Raw genomic sequence first — 16,968 nt, 5'->3', positions numbered from 1 at the left:
CATGGCAGCCATAGAAACTCCAAGATCTTTGGGAGTTCCTGTGGCCTGTAAAAACCTGCCGCCACAGGTAAAGCCTAGGACTTCCAACTCAACTGCAGCATACATCCAGCTAAGGCTATAAAGTGAAGGAGAATCTAACTGAACCCTTGTCAATTTATTCAAGTGTGCAACATGTCCCTTACTTTTGTTTTCACTGTCTCAGTGGTAAAAATTCCATTGTACATTTATCAGTTGGCATAAACAGGTTGTATCTTTTCTTTGCATGATTACCTATAGATTCAGTATGGCCAGTTTTCTTGTCACTACAAGCCTGCCAAAACCAGAGACTTGGGGAGCCAGGGCAAAGGAAGTTCCCAGCTGGGAGATGAAACTGTGTGCAGTGGTTCCTGGGCTCACTGTGCAAAGTGCTCAGGTGCTGCTGGCCTCATAGGGTCTACATATGCACTAAAGGGGTAATGCTGCACATTTTAATTTCTTGTATCGTGCCTACCTAAATCAAGACTCTTCCAGTTGGAGTATTAGAACTGATTTAATGCAGACAAGTGCTAGGTCAACAAAGGGTGGCAGTGTCTCACATGGCAGCAGTTAATCTGGGCAACACTTTTCTGCAATATGATGGGGAGTAAAATGTTTCCATAAAGCTTTGAGGGAGACTTCAAATTTGGAGGAATCGACTCAGGACTATAAGACCCACACAGCTCAGGAAGTTCCTAGAGAGGAAAATTCTGGGATCTTGGGAGAAAATCTGAGTGCAGTATCCCATGTGCACACCCTGCTACAACTGCCTGAGGCAATGTGTATGGCCATCATTTAGGGAGAGGATATGGGGTCACTGGATCTTTGCCTGGGGTAGGTGCAGCATGTCTGCAGAGCCTGGTTCTGATGTGAGCAGGATCATTCCCATCATTCCCACCACCTCTTCCATCACCCATTTCTCACACCAAGTGGGCACTATGGTGGGACCCAGACATAGCTCAGAGGCTTTTCCTGGAGATACACAGCTGCAGGGGGGCTCTTCAGCCAAATCTCAGTGATGACACTGCAGGAAAAGGATGGCAATGGTGATCCCTGGGCTCAGGCTCTGGTCCAGCTCATCTGATCAACCCGTGGCCCTTCTGCTGTGGGACATCTCCACCTCAAGGTCCTGGCTGGGGTCTTCAGTGCTGGGATACCCAGCGAGGCCCTTTTCCTGCACTGCAGCTCACTGCCTTGTTGTTAGCACCACAAAGCGTGCCCTTATCGCCTGTTCACGCAGGCAGAATGAAAGAGAATTAGCTCTAAATTATACAAAATTCATTTGCTTTGGAGGAGGAAGTATTTGCTCTGTTTAGAAACGTTAGTTATAGAGAGAGGACCACATTAAGACATCGGGTAATGGTCCTCCCTGGAGAAGAATCAATTTGCTCTGGGTTTTATGGCCCCACATTTGTTTGTCTCTGCTGTGCCGGTTCCCTGTGGAAAATCCGGGATTCTAAATGCTCCAGAGCACAGATCTCTGTGCCCCCAGCCCAGGGGAAGGCGCTGGGAGTCCTAGGCTGGCTTCAGTGCACAAGAGATCTTCGGATCAAAGGACACCTGTGCCTGCATATGACCCCAGGGGTGGCATCTCGGGCACCGATGTGTTGAGCAGTGGGGAGACCACCGATAAGGATGCTGAGTGGGCTGCACACCGGCTGCGTGCTCGGGTAAGGGTTTGTCCACCTGCCTGGTGAGCACGGGGATGGAGAGGGAGAGAGCTGGGCAGAGGGAGCCCGAGGAGCACTGATGGCTATCGGTAATTCCCGCTAATAAAATACTTTTTCACTATCCGCACTATAATTGGTTTACAGCCTTTTTTGTTTATTTATCCATAAGAGCTGCTGTTAAATGGCTTGGGAAAGCAATTGCTTAATGGCTCAATATTGAATCAAAGGCTCAGAGTGCTTTCTAAGAGATGGGAAACTCGCGTGGGTTCGGAGCGGAAACTCATTTTAAGTGTAATGGACTGGGGGGGTTTACAACCCCACGAAACCAGGGGCAGGAGTGAGAGACCCAAAGCCTCCTGCTCACGTCTGCTCGGGAGATGTATCACCACCGACCGGGCCGAGCAGGACCAGGCTTAGCCGAGGAGGGTTTAACCTGACCCAGCCGAGCCTCATCCCCCACCCAGTCACTGTGCTGTTCCTGGATGGAGCCGCTGGCTAGAGCATCAGCAGCGGCCGAAGCAGAGTCCCAGTGCCGGGGAAAGCAGCGGTGAGAGGAGGGCCGGGCAGGTCAGAAGAGTGCCTGCCCCCAGTCCGGAGAGACCAGCAGCCGTCCCGAGAGCGGGGAAGCAGGGAAATGATCTTTGTCCCTTTCGGGAGCTCTCCGCCTGCTCATAGCCTCGTCACCAAGTCAACCAGCACCAGCATGGAGCAGATTATCTCCGAGGGTCAACACATTGCAGCCCAAGCCCCGGTGAAGGCTCCCAAATTTACCCCTTGGGCAAACAATCCGCTGCCTATCGCTTGCTCTGGTGATAGCATTGTGGTCCCCATCGGTTGCATCCCACCGTACAGGGGGAGAGCGGGCAGCAAACGAGTCCTCGCCTCCATTCGGGGCACCGGCATACAGGTCCCCCGAGAGAGAGTGACCCTGCCTGTCCCCTGACAGCCGTATCCCTAGCCGAGATGCCCTCGCAGCCACAAACCTCCTTCCCGAGGGCCGTGCCCGGGGGGCAGGGGGATAAACAAAACCTGAGCAAGCGGGGTGGGTGGGGGTGAAAGGATAAATTTGGGTCCCACCCCTCTTGGAACTCTAGAGCATGTCGACCCCATGCCCTTCCTCGCAAGCCCCCTGCAGAGGTGGTCCTGAACCCAAAGGAGCGGCGCTCTGACGTGCCACAGAGGGGTAGGGGTGTCCTAGGACCTTCAGGGGTAGGGGAAGAGGGGCTGCAGGGCCGGGGCCACCACAGGTGGCCTCTTATGGGTCGCGCCCCGCCCCGGAGGGCTACGGGAGGGCTCACGTGGGGGGAGCGGCGCCTATGGGGAGGCAGCGGGAGCCGGGCAGGGCGGTGGGGCCCGACGGGGCGGCGAGCTGTCAAAGAGGCATCCCGGCCGCCGGGAGCGGGAGCAGCCCTATGTGTCCTTAACCTGCGAGACCCCCCACCCCGCTCGCCATGAACACCGAGGAGCAGTATTACGCCTCGGCGCAGCTCTACAAGGAGTCGTGTGCCTTTCAGAGAGCCCAGGCGCAGGATTACAACCCCAGCCCCCCCGCCTGTTTGTACATGGGCAGGCAGCAGCAGACTCCTTACTCCAGCGCCTTGGGGGCTCTCGAGCAAGGCAGCCCACCAGACATTTCACCTTACGAGGTGCCCCCCATCACAGAGGATGCCGGGGTCTCTCATCTTCATCACCACCATCACCCTCATCTTCCTCCTCACCAGGACGCACTGCCTTTCGCAGAGGGAACGGACACGGGATCCATAGAGGAGCCCCGCATGCAGGTGCCTTTCGCCTGGATGAAGTCTACCAAATCGCACTCCTGGAAAGGACAGTGGGCAGGTAAGCCCCGCCACCTCCCTTTGCCGCTCCCCCGCTTCTCCCTCTCGGCATTCAGGAGCCCTCCCCAGTGGCAGCCCTGCCCCGCCGCTCGAGGGTAGCGTGGACAGGTCCTGGAGGGTTGTTTCCTGGAACGATCCTTCTCTGCCAGCTCCTCAAAACCAACTGCTCTGGGGCTGCTACCTTCTTGTTGAACGCCGGAGTGAGAGCCGGCCCTCTGGTACCTGCCGGTGGGCTCGCCGCGCCCAGCGCTGCTCAAGCCCAGAGCAATTTTTTTTTTCATACCAGTTAACTAATTCTCGCCAAGTCGGGGCCACGTTCAAAAGACTCCCCGGGGGCTGCCATCCCATAGAACAGAGGGACTCGGCGGCGCAGCTTCTTCCCTGTTGCGGTGGGCTCCGCGCAGGAGCCGGGGCGGCGCAGTGCGAGGCCGGGGGCGCGGAGACACCGCAGGGTGAAGCGGGAGGGGAAGCGGCAGGCAGGCAGGGCTGCAAGGTCTGGGCACAGCCCTGCTACCGGCGTCCCGGAGGGGACCTTGGAGCCCGGGATCAGCCCCCCAAAATCCGGGAAGCTTCCTTGTCCCGCCTCGCTGCCCTCCAGGCAATTCGGGACGGCAGAGCCCATCTTCCCTCCCGGCCCCTCTATCCCACCCACTCCTGCTTCCCGATGGGTTATAACTGCAATTGCACCTTTCCAAATGAAAACCCATGTCTGGTGAAACAATGCATAAACGAAACAGAGCTGCCAGCGAAGGGAAAAAACTATCTAGGCACAAAGTTCCGCTGCCCAACAATATTTCTGTCTCTGCCTGCACAATGTTATCGTGTCCTGCGCCTTCGTCACGCCTATACGGCAAATATTATATTAATGGCTTTGTTCAAATAGACAGTTGAAGAAAGAACTGGAGTATTAAAATCAAAAGTGAAATAGTTTGGGAATTGCATGAAGTAAGATGGGGGTTCCAAAACCCCACTGAGCCGCATCCGCCTGGGAGGGGAGAGGAGCGCTGCCCCACGACGCGGACTCGAGGGCAGGGATTATTCAGGGGGAGTGGGGAAGAAAAGGAGACCATTTTCCTTGTGCTGAATGAATTTGGAGAAGGAAAAAAAAAAAAAAAGCCAACTCTCAAACGATCCTTTTTGTTTTTCCTCTGTCTCCTGTACCTGAGGAGTGACAAAGCCCGCAGCAAAAAAGTATACTTTTCGCATAAAAGCCGAAAAACCTTCCCTGCTGTCCCCAGCCCCTCCCCCGGCAGTGCACGGGCAGTGTGTGGACACACGCAGACAGAGCTGTTCCTGACGCGGGTGCACGGTGCACGCCCGGATGGAGCGGTCAGCACCGTGCACAACGCTCGTCGCCAAACCCCGGTTTATTTGCTCGATCCACATTGCAAAGTGTATATATCCTAAGGATGTGTTTTTTAAAATTGAAACCCTTGGCATTTAGGCATTCCCGGATTCTGAGGAGCTTCGCGATTTTAATGTCATGGAAAGGCGCCCAGAGAGGCCGCCCCCGAGCCCGGCCCGGTACCGCCGGCCGTGCCCAGCTCCGAATTCAACCACCTGCAGGGCCGCCCGTGGACGCCGGTCGGGTTCCGGGGCTCGGCCCGTCCTGCAGGCAGGGCACGGCGGGAAGCTCGTCCCGTGAGTCCCGGGTCCCAGGAGGACAGAACAACCATGTTCAGCCTCCCGACCCCATGGGTTTACTTCACCATAGCAGAATATTTTTTTCAGATCTATACATACATACGAGTGTGTGCATAGGTTTATATTTATAAGCATTTTAAATGCATATACATTTATTTTAGCATGTATTTCAATGCATATCTACATAGGGGTATACACACTAACTTGTATTTATAAACATTTTAATTTATATACATCTATTTTAATATATATTAATGTATATATACACATACAGACTTTATAGTAATAGGTTTATATCTATGAACATCATATATGAAATCATGGGAACAGGAATATGAGAGGCAGGAGACGCGCGCAGCTCTCTATTGAAGTTGCTAATTCCATATGGTTCTCAAAACCACCGTGTCCTACCAATGATACCAGCACCAAAAGCGTACTGGGCCAGCAGCGGCCGTGGGCTGCCGTGTTCATCTCCGACCCCTCTCGCTGCCTCCACCGGTGTCACCGGCGCCTCGGTGCCCCCGCGGGATGGTGGCGGTCGCCCTGAGTATGGCGATCCCACCATGTTTTCCGAGAGCGAGAGACCCAAAGTTTCACCAACCTGTAGAAACGCGGGGGATGCAGTCACGGCCCTTGAGCCTCTCCCGGCCCCCTCCCCCTTGACTCCCACGGGGGTCCAGGAGAAGCCTCCGTGTACTAAAGGCTGTTCGGTGACGATATCCCGGGTCGCTCCACATGTCCCTCAACCTCCTGCTCCGTGAAATGTCTCTCCACTTATTTTACGGCCTGTGTAAAGGATGGAGTCCGCATCCGAGGACCCGTCGGGAAGAATCCCTCTCCCGGGAACCCACCGCCACCACCTGCGGGACCTGCCCTGGCAGGATGGCTGCTCCTCCGGGTCATTCACTGGGGTGGTGGGATATTTTCATTTGTTTTTATAACGAGATTTTGGTTTCTTGCTTCTGCGTGTATGGCACACAAGAAAACTAACCTTTTTGTTGTTATTGCTCTTTTTTTGGTGGCTTTTTAAAACCAATTTTTAAAAATTTTTTTTCGATATTGTTCGATTTGAGGGTTTTTTATGGATTTTCTCTTCTTCTTCTTCTTCTTCTTCTTCTTCTTCTTCTTCTTCTTCTTCTTCTTCTTCTTCTTCTTCTTCTTCTTCTTCTTCTTCTTCTTCTTCTTCTTCTTCTTCTTCTTCTTCTTCTTCTTCTTCTTCTTCTTCTTCTTCTTCCTCTCCTCCTATTTTTATTATTTAATTTTTTTAATTTATTCTTTAATTCTACTTCATGAATCTTTTTCACGCTTGCCAGGCCTGGTTCCTTTGGAGCTTTCTCACACAACTGTGGGGCTTGAGTTTTCTCCTGTTTGAGGGACAGCATTTCCCTGCAAACCTCGAATAAATAATTACAACAAATATTAAATATTATAAAATAAAATAGCAGCAGTCCTCACAGCTACCACCAGCACCGTCTCTGTGCTCGGCTGAGGGTCTCCCCGAGGCCGTCCCCTCACCCGACTTCTTTCTCCCCTGTGTGTCCCCTGAGATGTGCGCGGGTGAGGGGACATCCCGAGGGAACAGCCGGGAGGGTCAGGACTGACTGTTCCTTTTCTCCAGGGGGATCCTACGTGGTGGAGCAGGAGGAGAACAAGCGGACAAGGACGGCATACACCCGGGCGCAACTGCTGGAGCTGGAGAAGGAGTTTCTTTTCAACAAGTACATTTCCAGGCCCCGGCGGGTGGAGCTGGCTGTCATGTTGAACTTGACCGAGAGGCACATCAAGATCTGGTTCCAAAACCGGCGCATGAAGTGGAAAAAGGAAGAGGACAAAAAGCGAGGGGCGGGAAACAGCAACGACCCCGACCAAGACTGCGTGGTGTCCTCCGGGGAGCTGCAGGGCAAGGAGGATCTCCCCCCGTGCCCCCCAGGCAACCTGCCTTCGGGGGCCTCCAGAGACCTTCTCGGCTCCAGCCTCGCCCCCAGAAGGCAGCAGGACTCTCGGTGAGCCGCGGAGAGCCCGGGCCAACGAGACAGAGGCTCCAGCTCCCCGCCGCCGTACTGTGCCGTGGCCGACCCTCGCCCGCCTTCCCCCGGGGTGACTCAGGAAAGAGTCCGAAAGTCCCGTCCTGAAAAATATAAGTGAAAGCTTTTCGGCTGTAGCAAGGAGAGATTTGCTGCGAGCCGCAGGGCCTGAAGAAGCCTCAGAGAGCCGCCGGAATGGACGACACCCCGAACATCTCCTCCCGGTCACCCCGCACCGCAGCGGGACTTCCGGGGCACCTTCCCCCGGGGAAGGCGGATCTCGAGCGGCCACCGACGGTGTGTACAACCCCGGGTGCACTCAGAGGCCTGGAAATCGGAGGAAAAGCGAGAGCAGGCTGCCTGACCGCTGGTGGCTGCCCGGTTCTGAGCCGAGTCCCACCGTACTCGGCCCTGCACAAGCCGAGGACCCCAAACCTTTTCCGGGCCGGTACTCCGCCGTCCCTTCCAGAGGCCCTGGGGCATCGAGTTTACCGAGGACTCCCCCAGGACTAATACTCATTTCTTTGTAAAGAGTAACCTAGTTTGTTTTGCCTTTGAGATATCACCCTCCCCCCCCCCCCCCAAGAAAAAACAAACCCAAAAACCAAACAAACCCCACTCCCCCCCTCCCCCCCCCAAAAAAAATTAAAAAAACTAAGAAGAAGAAAAAAAGCCCGAGTGTTCTTCAGGCAGTATATGCCTCGCTCGACGACCGCCTCCCGATGACCGGCACAGGCCGCCAGATCCTCACCCTCCTTGGCCAGTGGCTGCTGGAGAAGCTGCTGCTGTCAGTGGTCCTCGGCGGGGCTCCGCGGCGCGCAGGGCTCCGCTCGCCTCCTCTGGGGGTGGCTGAAAAGCCGAGGATGCGGCACAAAATACGAGGCTGATCTCCGACCGGAGACAGAGGTAGATCGGCCTGCGGGCCGAGAGCGGGCAGTGTCCGACGGGACAGGGCTGCTCTCAAGGATATTTTCTTTTGAGGTAAAGCTCCTGGCTTTCTTCCTTCTCTCCCGCAACCTTGGACTCTGCCTGGGAAAGAAGAACAGCACCCCTACAGCTCAAGCTTCAGTCCCAGTGTGACTATTTGCATGGTTTTATTCTGTTTTATTCTTTACATCCCGGCAAAGGTTTGGAGCCGGCTGTCTCCCGAGGAGCTGTCGGGCGCTGGTGCCTGTTTTTTGAAGACTCCCGAAATTCAAGACGAATTCGGCAGTCCCAACCCAGCCCGCCTTCTCTTCAGCCTCTGGCCGTGTACTGCCAGAAAGCTCTACTCCTTCGCGACAACTGTGACAACGGGCATTTTGTATAAATGAAAAGAGCTGTTCCAGTGACCGTCCAAAACATTGTCGGAATTTCAGTTAAGAGGGAAAAAAAAATCACACCCTAATTAGAAACAGAGAATAGAGGAGCGGAAGAAGCAGCAGGTGCCCGGGTTTGCTGTGTTTCAGGCGGATCTCTTTCCTCTCTTCGATGGAGAGGCTCAGGACCTACCCCCGGCAGCAGCTGCCCCTCGAGCATCCCTCGGGGACCGCCACAGTCCGTCCCGGGGTTGTGGGCCTGGGAGTACCACGGAAAGAGGAGAGTCTGTCCCACCCTGGACAGAGGATGTTCCCAGTCCTTAGGCTGAAGGCGAGGGGAGGGGAAGCAGCTTGCCACAATCTTTGGGTTTTCTCCACCTTACATGAGACTTTTAACAATAAGGTGGAGACTTGCTCTGAAGGTGTAATTTGTCTGTTGCTTTTCTTTCCTTTGGGGGCATTAAGATGTGTGTGCGAACAGGGAGGTTTTCCCTCCAAGTTGCTTGAGAAATCTGTCATCCAAGCCTACATATCCTTACTCATCAAAAGGCAGTCAATGAGTGAAAACTTTACTAATGATTATATGAGCAAAATTCAAATAAAGCTGTTCTGCTTAAAAAGCAAAGCACTGTACTAATTAAAGTAACATTTCTCAAACTTCTGGGGATCATAAAGCAATATTTAAACCTCAGCAATTCCAGTCACTGTTTATTAGCATCAGCTTGTCATTGGACATACACAGTGAAGCAATTTCCACGTACTTTTTACGATGTCTGACACTGAAGTTGCAAGTCAGAAGCTGCTATAAAAATAGCTATAGCTTAAAAAAAAAAAAAAGTCTAAGATACAAAATACTAAGATTTTCTGCTATAATTTGTACAGCACATTGCCCTGGGTAAAGAGCACATGGTGTATGAAACTTTGTAGGTCCTTTCTCTTGCATCACACATCCAGTTTCAATTTTCTCCGTGCGGTGCTCAAAAAATGGAGAAGTTGCAGAATTGATAGGAATTGTTTAACCACAGAGGCAAGGATTTTTAAGAATGAGAGAAGAATCAGACCTGCATGGTTTAGTTTTATGGAGAAAAATCTTTTTCTTCAAAGAATTGACATGGTTTATAGGTTTAGCACTTACACGTACTCATGCTTTTTACAGCTGCATCAATGAAAAAATAGCGTTAACAAGACAGTTCTGGGATCTTGTAGAGGAAAAGATTCATGGTAACTTTCACCTGTCAGATCAGGCAGCCCTGCACCGTGCTGGGGAAAGGCAAGGATGATATGGAGGGTTCTTTGCTTCTAGAGTTCTTTTACTATGGCATCTCACAAAACCCAGTTGTCCAGACATATTCATTTTTTCCTAGGAGACACCCTTCCTTATGGAATACTTCATAAATTATATTACTAAATAGTTCATAATTTATATTTAACCACAATTAACCCTAGAATATGGTTTTCACAAGACATTCTAAAAATCCTAATTTTACAAGTAGGCATAGCATGAAAAGTGTGGGATGTCTTTGATTTCCTTCTCCAGCAATACCCAAGCCCTTCAGGTACATGTGTGAGAGGTCCTCAGAAATCATATATATTCAGTATTAATTATTTTAAAGAAAACTAAGCAAGATTCAGGGTAGTTTTCCACTCCCTGGATGCACCCTATAATGGGAATTCACAGCACCAGGGACAATGGTGATATCAGTTCCATGTAGGGCTCCAGGGGAAGACAGTGAAGTTGCAGGTCTTGAAGCAACTTTGCACAGGCAACACCTTTACTGGTTTGCTCAGGTACATCTCCCAGTACTGCAGTGAAAGCTTTCCTCTCTGCTTCTTCCCTACTCTGCTACTAACTTATTACATGAAGGACCACAAGGCAGAAAGTATTTAATGGCCTCTTCTTTCCCCAAACAGGACTGAGCTTCTCATATTCCCAAGGGCACACAGCTAGGCAAACCCTGGCCAGAAGCTGAGATCTGCTGTCACACACAGAACAGATCATGCCATGAAAATGTTGCTGGTTTGCTGCCATCTGGGAGGCCACATCCTGCAGCCCCTGCTGGGGCCTTGCTATCACCACCCTTTGGCTAATGCTCAAGGGAGGGAAGCAGAGTCTCCCTCCCCAGCCCATGCTCACTCCTGCTTTACTAAACTCCCATATACAGGACCACACTCCAGGACCCCACAGGAATAGCCATAGGAAAGGTAGGATTAGGGTACTGTGCTTGTCTCCTCTTTTCCAAACCCATACATTTTCCTGATAATCCCTCCATGTATGAATAATTATGCCTATAAATCAATTCTGAAAGCTGTGGTTTAACCTGAGGTGTGAGTCTTTCCAGTCACCCCCTGAAGCTACCTCTCTCTCTGTGGTTGCTGCTGCTGCCATGGCCATGGCCATGGCTGAGGAGAGATGTCAAAGGCTCAGAGAAGAAATATTGCTCAGAAAGTCTTCTGTGCTTTGAAGTGCAACCACAGATGGGATGCCTGCCCTACAATGGTCACCAAATCAAGGGCTGTTGGCAAGGCATCTTGCAGCCTGGCCACAACACAGGGCAGAGATGGCTGGGAGTTAAGTGTTTTGTTTCAAGGCTTATTTTGGAGGTGGAAAGAAACATCAGTGTGCTCCCATCACTTCTGACAGCTTATGGAGTTCTAATGAGAGATATTCATGTAAGTGTAGGCAACTCATACACACACACACATGGCATCCAATAAACTCAGAAAGGCAGTTACCTACCTCAAATGGAGATAAGAATGGCCATATCTTCAAGGATATTTGTATAGCAATCTATACAAAGTCTATAGCAGTCTATACAAGTCTATACAGGCATTGTATATGCCTGTTTTAACATATGTAACATATTACATATTTAACATATGTATATGCCTTCTCTCGGAAGGAGAATGAAATGTGGAAACACTGAAGTGTCCAAGTTAGTAGTGAACACCACCTGCGTTCATTTATCCACTGCTTACTTTCATTTATCATTTATCCTCACCCCTCCCATCCCACTGGCTTCCAACACCCTCTACAAAACCTTACTGTTTGCCAGCACTGATGTGCCCCAGCAATGCTTTAGCTGTGAGCACAATGAAGCAAAGGGGAAAATAGAGGGAGCAAGGCTTCTCCTAGTCTCTGTCTTTCCCTATATTCTTTGTCCCATTTGTTGACCTGGTATGCAGCTCCTCTGTTCTTCAGTGCTTTTGAGATCACAACATTTGCAAGGGCAAATAAAACACAAAGGAAACGGGCTGAGTGCCTCATACTCCCCAGTGTGCCTCAGTGATGAATCAGACCTGGTCAGCTTTGTTCAGGGAGTAGGAAACTCAAACACTTGGTTCCTTTACTACTCAGCCTCATGCACTTGCTGTCTTGTATCAGGGCTTGTTTCAAGAATCATTTGCTTCCATCAGCAGCACCACTGGAAGGAGAGGAGACTGTAGCTGTGCTGCCTCTGATGAAGGTGCCTTTAGCTGGAACCACATGTTCACAGGACCCCTGATGCCTGATTCCATCCATCAGGATCCACTGGGCACAAGAGGCAAGTGTCTTGGGAAACAGATATATTCTTCATGGATGACCCCAAAATACATTGGGAAGGAAGAAACTTGAGAGATGAGGGTGAGCTGAACCAACAGGCCACGAGCAGAAGTATCTCAAGCAGGCCTGGAGCATCTCATTTTGAAAGCATTGACAAAGAGGGAGTTGCTAGGCTTCATTTCATGACAGAGATGGTTTGGGTATGATGAACTGGTGCCAGTGGCAGCTTCAAGTCCTCCCTGTCCCTTGGCCAAGACCCAAGGGGAGAAAAGCATCTGCTCGGAGAAGCCTTGGAACACTGTGCTTAAGATTCAAAAGTAAAATACTTAGCAGGCATGGAAAGAAGCTAGTATGATGGTTTGGTCTCCATTTGCAGGGTTAGACATAATGCATAGTGGAATACCACTGCCTCCATGAGTGACTGTTAGCATGCTGGTATTATTTCAGAGAAGAGGCAGTGTGTGCCATTGCATATTTATCTGCAACTGTTTTTGACGTTCCCTGCCGATTTCAATGCACTGAGCAGAGTCAGGCAGGGATCAGTGACTTCACTGGCATGAGAAGAAGCCAGAATCAGGAAAGGGAGAATGGAGGCCACCCCCGGTCATTGTCAGGAGACCAAGTTTTTTCAGAACCAAGGAGGATCTAGGGGAGAGACACCAAATCCCAGAATCAGCGGAGACCTGTGTTTGAACACCACTTCCCTGGGCCCAAAACCTTCTCCAGAGAAAAGTAAACAGTTTCCTGATGGCAGCCCCAGCTGGGTGTGGCATCCCAGGGCTCCGGAGCCATGTTTTGAATGAAACTTCTCCTGAAGAGGGGGCTGTATCTTGCTGCACCAAGTGGTAATGGAGCGGCCCCCTTTCATCCTGGCTTTTAGTTAAACTTCAGCACAACTGCTGCCATTGCTCTGATTCAAAATATACATCTCTCACTCTCTGCAGAACTTCAAGAACTGAGAGCTGATCTGCCATCTGGTTTGCCTTCTCTCCTTTTTCGTTGCTAACCTCTTGTTGGTGAGTCAGTATTTGGCTAAGGGTGAGACTGTGTGAGGTGACACTGCTCAAGATAAGCTGGCAGAATAGCAAGTCCTGTTTGGTTTGTTGGTTTTTTTGTTGTTGTTGTTGTTGGGTTTTGGGTTTTTTCCAGTTCATTCTGTAAACTGAATTTTTATCCCAAGAATGAAAACTGTCGAAGAGGGGACTGATGGAGAATCTTCTCTACTCGGAAGGCATAAAATGCTTTATGCTGGAATGAATATGGTAAAACTAATTGTTAAAGTCACAGCTGGTTCCTGGAGCAGTGATTGGATACCTGCTCACAGGTTTACCCTCTGCTGCCACATTGTTGGTGGCTTGGTTATATTCATGCCATAGACAGTCTTATGAGGCAGTTGCACTTCCAACAGAAAGAGCCATTAAGTACAGGCAAAGGCATTGAAAAGGACCACAACTTGTAGTGCTGCATGATGCTTATGTGGAAATGAAGAGTATTCCTTAGGAGCATCCACAGCAGGAGGAGAAAGGGAACTGAAATGGAAACCACTGAAGATTTTACTCCATCCTTCTTCCTAAAGCAGGATCACTCCAGATTTATTCTTCTGTTTACTTCACTCAAATCTACAAAACTGCAGTTTTCCCAAACTTCCTTTGTAATAGCTTATTATTGCTACCATGAGTGTATTTTTTCAATAACCAACCAGGCTTATCTGTTGCAATTACAATCTATGACTTCTTTTCCTGAAGACAAGACAATGAATTACCCTTCTCTTTGTAACAGCTACCCAAGAAGGCAAATAACAAGATTTTGAGAAGAGACTGAATTTTCTAAGCAACTTTTGGCATAAAAAAGTTTATTAGAGCCTTACTAGAGACATAGAGACATCAGAGCAGTTTTGCTAGAGCTCAAAAATCAGCAGCTGGAGTGAGCGGACACGAGGCAAGTAGAGAAATGGTACTCTGAGAAGCTGATGGAAAGCAACACCATGTGTGGACAGACAGAAGCATGAGCTGGCACTGGAAGCAGAAGGGTTCACAAGTGAGGCACGTAGAGACTGAAGCTGTTTGGTTTGTTATGGAAGCAGCCAAGGGGAGGTATTAATGGAGAAAGGTGAAGAAAAAGGTAACTGATGCAGTGCCAAGACCTCAACAGCTATAGGATTATGAGGCCAATGAGCTCATTACCTGGGAATGCTGTTCTGCTTGTAGGGAACAAGTCCATGATATAGAAATGAGGTGCTTTGTGTGCTTTACTTAGCTGTTAATTGCAGCTTGCACCTTTCCTGCGGAAGCTTAATTCCTGCTTGTGATTTGATGGAGTTTGCTCAGCAGCCTCCACATTCCTCCTGAGCCAGACATTTATGACAACTGTTGGGATTCCAGCAGAGATTTCTGTTTCTCTGCACTAGTGTTTATTCACTGTCAGATGTGGGGTTTGATCCAGCTGTTTCTGCTCAGTACAGATCAGGTACACACAGTCCAGATTGCCCAGGCCTCTGAATAAAGCTATTTTTGGCAAAACATCTCATAGAGCTGCCTCATAGTTCCTGGGAAAAATCATCTCAATTGGTTCAGATGCAGACTGGTGACTGTCAGCAAAACTGCAGAGATGTAGGATATAAAAATCCATTTGGATTGGCAGATTTATGTCCTACTCTGGCAAACTTCCATTTGCTCCTATCCCTGCTTTTATTCCATCCTCTCAGCTTGGCCCTGAGAAGTGAGGTAAGACACACACCAGTGCAGCTCCTGGGAGATCTGAAGAATCTTGCCCTCCCTGTGGAGTCCCAGCAATTAGGTGACAGAGGGCTGGGAGCAGCCATAACTTGTTGGAAAACCTTAGTGTTCTTGCTTCATCTTGAGTGGACACTTGATGCATCAGGGTTTCATTCTTCAGTAGTTTGTGAACTTGCAAACACTGGGGAGAAGGGGGAGAGGGAGAGTCAGGAAGGGGAGAGCTTTTAGAGGTTAGTGTCAGGACCAAGGAAGAGACAAGTTGGTTTCTGCAGGACATGCCAGAATCAAGCTTGGCAAGTCAGACCTAGGGAGATGCAGGATTTCTTCTGAACACTTGTGGAATGCCATCCTGACTCCGTGCCTGGGTATAGAGGTTGGAGTGGGAGAGAGAGGAGGATGGAGCACAAGCCAAAAGCCAGCCAGGGAGAGACTAACTTGAGAGACAGCACTTCCCTCCATGGCACAGGGCAGGAGCTGGGAGCCAGGACAGTGATGGAGAGGAAGGGAAGAGGCACAATTGACTTTCAAGGGCAGAGCTGGGGAGCACCAATGGATATGAAGGAGACAGAAAAAAGTCACATCCCAATCTGAGGGTGCAGTGACATGTCACATTAATCCTAAATGCTAATGATCCCTCTCTGCCTGCTCTTTCTGTAGGAAATAGGAGCAGCTGGATGAGATAGCTCAGCTCACCCATCCAACAAAATATCAGTGTCCTGCAAGAAGTGTCACCTCTTCCTTTTTCAGAAAAAAACTCACTTTGCACTTGTATCTGCAGTAGTTTTGACACAAAGCAGGAGTCTGGTGATCCTGCAGGACCTGGAAGTTAGGAAGAGGCAGGCAGGGAGGTGGAAGAGAGCAGCCCATGGAGCAGTGGGTGCAGGCCAGTAGCCAGAAGAGTGGGAAGAGGGAGTAAAACCTGTGGGAGGTGATTCTACTTGACAGGTTGTGAAGTGCTTAGAAGGCACTTCTGTTCCTCTAACCCCTCTCTACTCTTCTGCTGGGTGGTAGTCATGCTTCTGGTAGCCCAGACTTCTGCTCAGGGCTGAACCCTTAAGAGTGAGTAAGAGATGGATGAAAGCCTCAGGTGCCCCCATATTACTTGTGGAAAATATAACCTGGGAAGGGAGGTGTTCACTGTGCAGCTTTGAGTTTCCTCCAGTGGTGAAGCCTCTGCATGGGGATCCTCAGGGAGGGAAAAATTGCAAAAGTTGAAACTAAAGCACTCAGAAGTATGTCTCAAACCCATGTTCATAAGAAATAAAGGCTGCTCAGACAATCTCAAACCTTGCAAGTCTTTTTTCCATCATATGCCATCATGCCAACAGTGATGCTGCACTTCTGAAATTTCTTTTCATATTCAGCTTTAAGAACCACAGAGTCTATCATATTGCACAGCACTGTGAAAAAATAATTTTTAAAAAATTACATTTGTCTGAGTTATTTGTATTTAAATTTGACCATAAAAGCAGAAAGAGAGAAAGTACAGTTAAGTCTTAGTAACAAGGACATGTCTGCAAAGAAGAAAGGAGAGAGCTCTTATACAACAAGAGGAAATGGAAATGGAGCAGATATCTCAGAACCCTTTCTAACAGTGGTAAAAGTGAGGAACAGTGAGAAATGCCAGAAGAAAATGCTTGAAGAGGCTGTAAAATTCTCCCCACTGGACAGGTTGAGGAGCAGGTGAGGTGCAGCACTGTTAGCAATGCCATGACCAGTCAGTGTAACCAAGGAAAAGAAGGCTGGATGAGGTGAACCCTTGAAAATGCTCCAGCTCTACTTTTTAGGAGTCCCCTTGCCATCACTTTCATCTCCCCTCACCAGTACTGTCCCATTTGAAACCGGGAAAAACATTCATTTACTTAGGGCATGGACCAATTTGATGTTTCCTCACTGTCAGCCTCCTGACTGATCCTGCTGAAGAACCTTCCTTGCCTCTCTTGTTTCCTCTTGAGGCCCAAGTCATTCTGGCTGTTGGCCATCTTTATTTCCCCACTGACACTCCAGGAGATACCCCCTTTTACCAGTAATTTCTTCCTCTTCTGCCGTCTCTTGGTCCGTCCATGCTGCATCCCAATACATCCTCTGAAGCCAACACCCACTCTGAGTAGAGAAGCATCCTGAATGAAATGGGACTAAGGAAAATGTGATGAAAGGGGGCCTTCAGGCAGACGGAGAATGTTCCAAGTGAGGACATGGAAGA

At 49.8% G+C, this 16,968-nt stretch overlaps 1 protein-coding gene across 1 annotated transcript; it reads left to right on the top strand.

Annotated features, from left to right (window-relative positions):
* Positions 1–3,001: 3,001 nt before the first annotated feature.
* Positions 3,002–7,757, top strand: PDX1 (pancreatic and duodenal homeobox 1). Its single transcript, XM_008494915.2, is given in 2 exon segments — positions 3,002–3,524; positions 6,786–7,757. Coding segments are annotated over 2 exon segments (912 nt in total). The 3' UTR covers positions 7,175–7,757.
* Positions 7,758–16,968: the final 9,211 nt, after the last annotated feature.

Source organism: Calypte anna, chromosome 1 (assembly GCF_003957555.1).
Source record: "Calypte anna isolate BGI_N300 chromosome 1, bCalAnn1_v1.p, whole genome shotgun sequence".
In the NCBI taxonomy this organism is placed as follows: domain Eukaryota; kingdom Metazoa; phylum Chordata; class Aves; order Apodiformes; family Trochilidae; genus Calypte; species Calypte anna.
The sequence above is the reverse complement of the archived record's forward strand: the minus strand, read 5'-3'. Positions and strand labels throughout refer to the sequence as shown.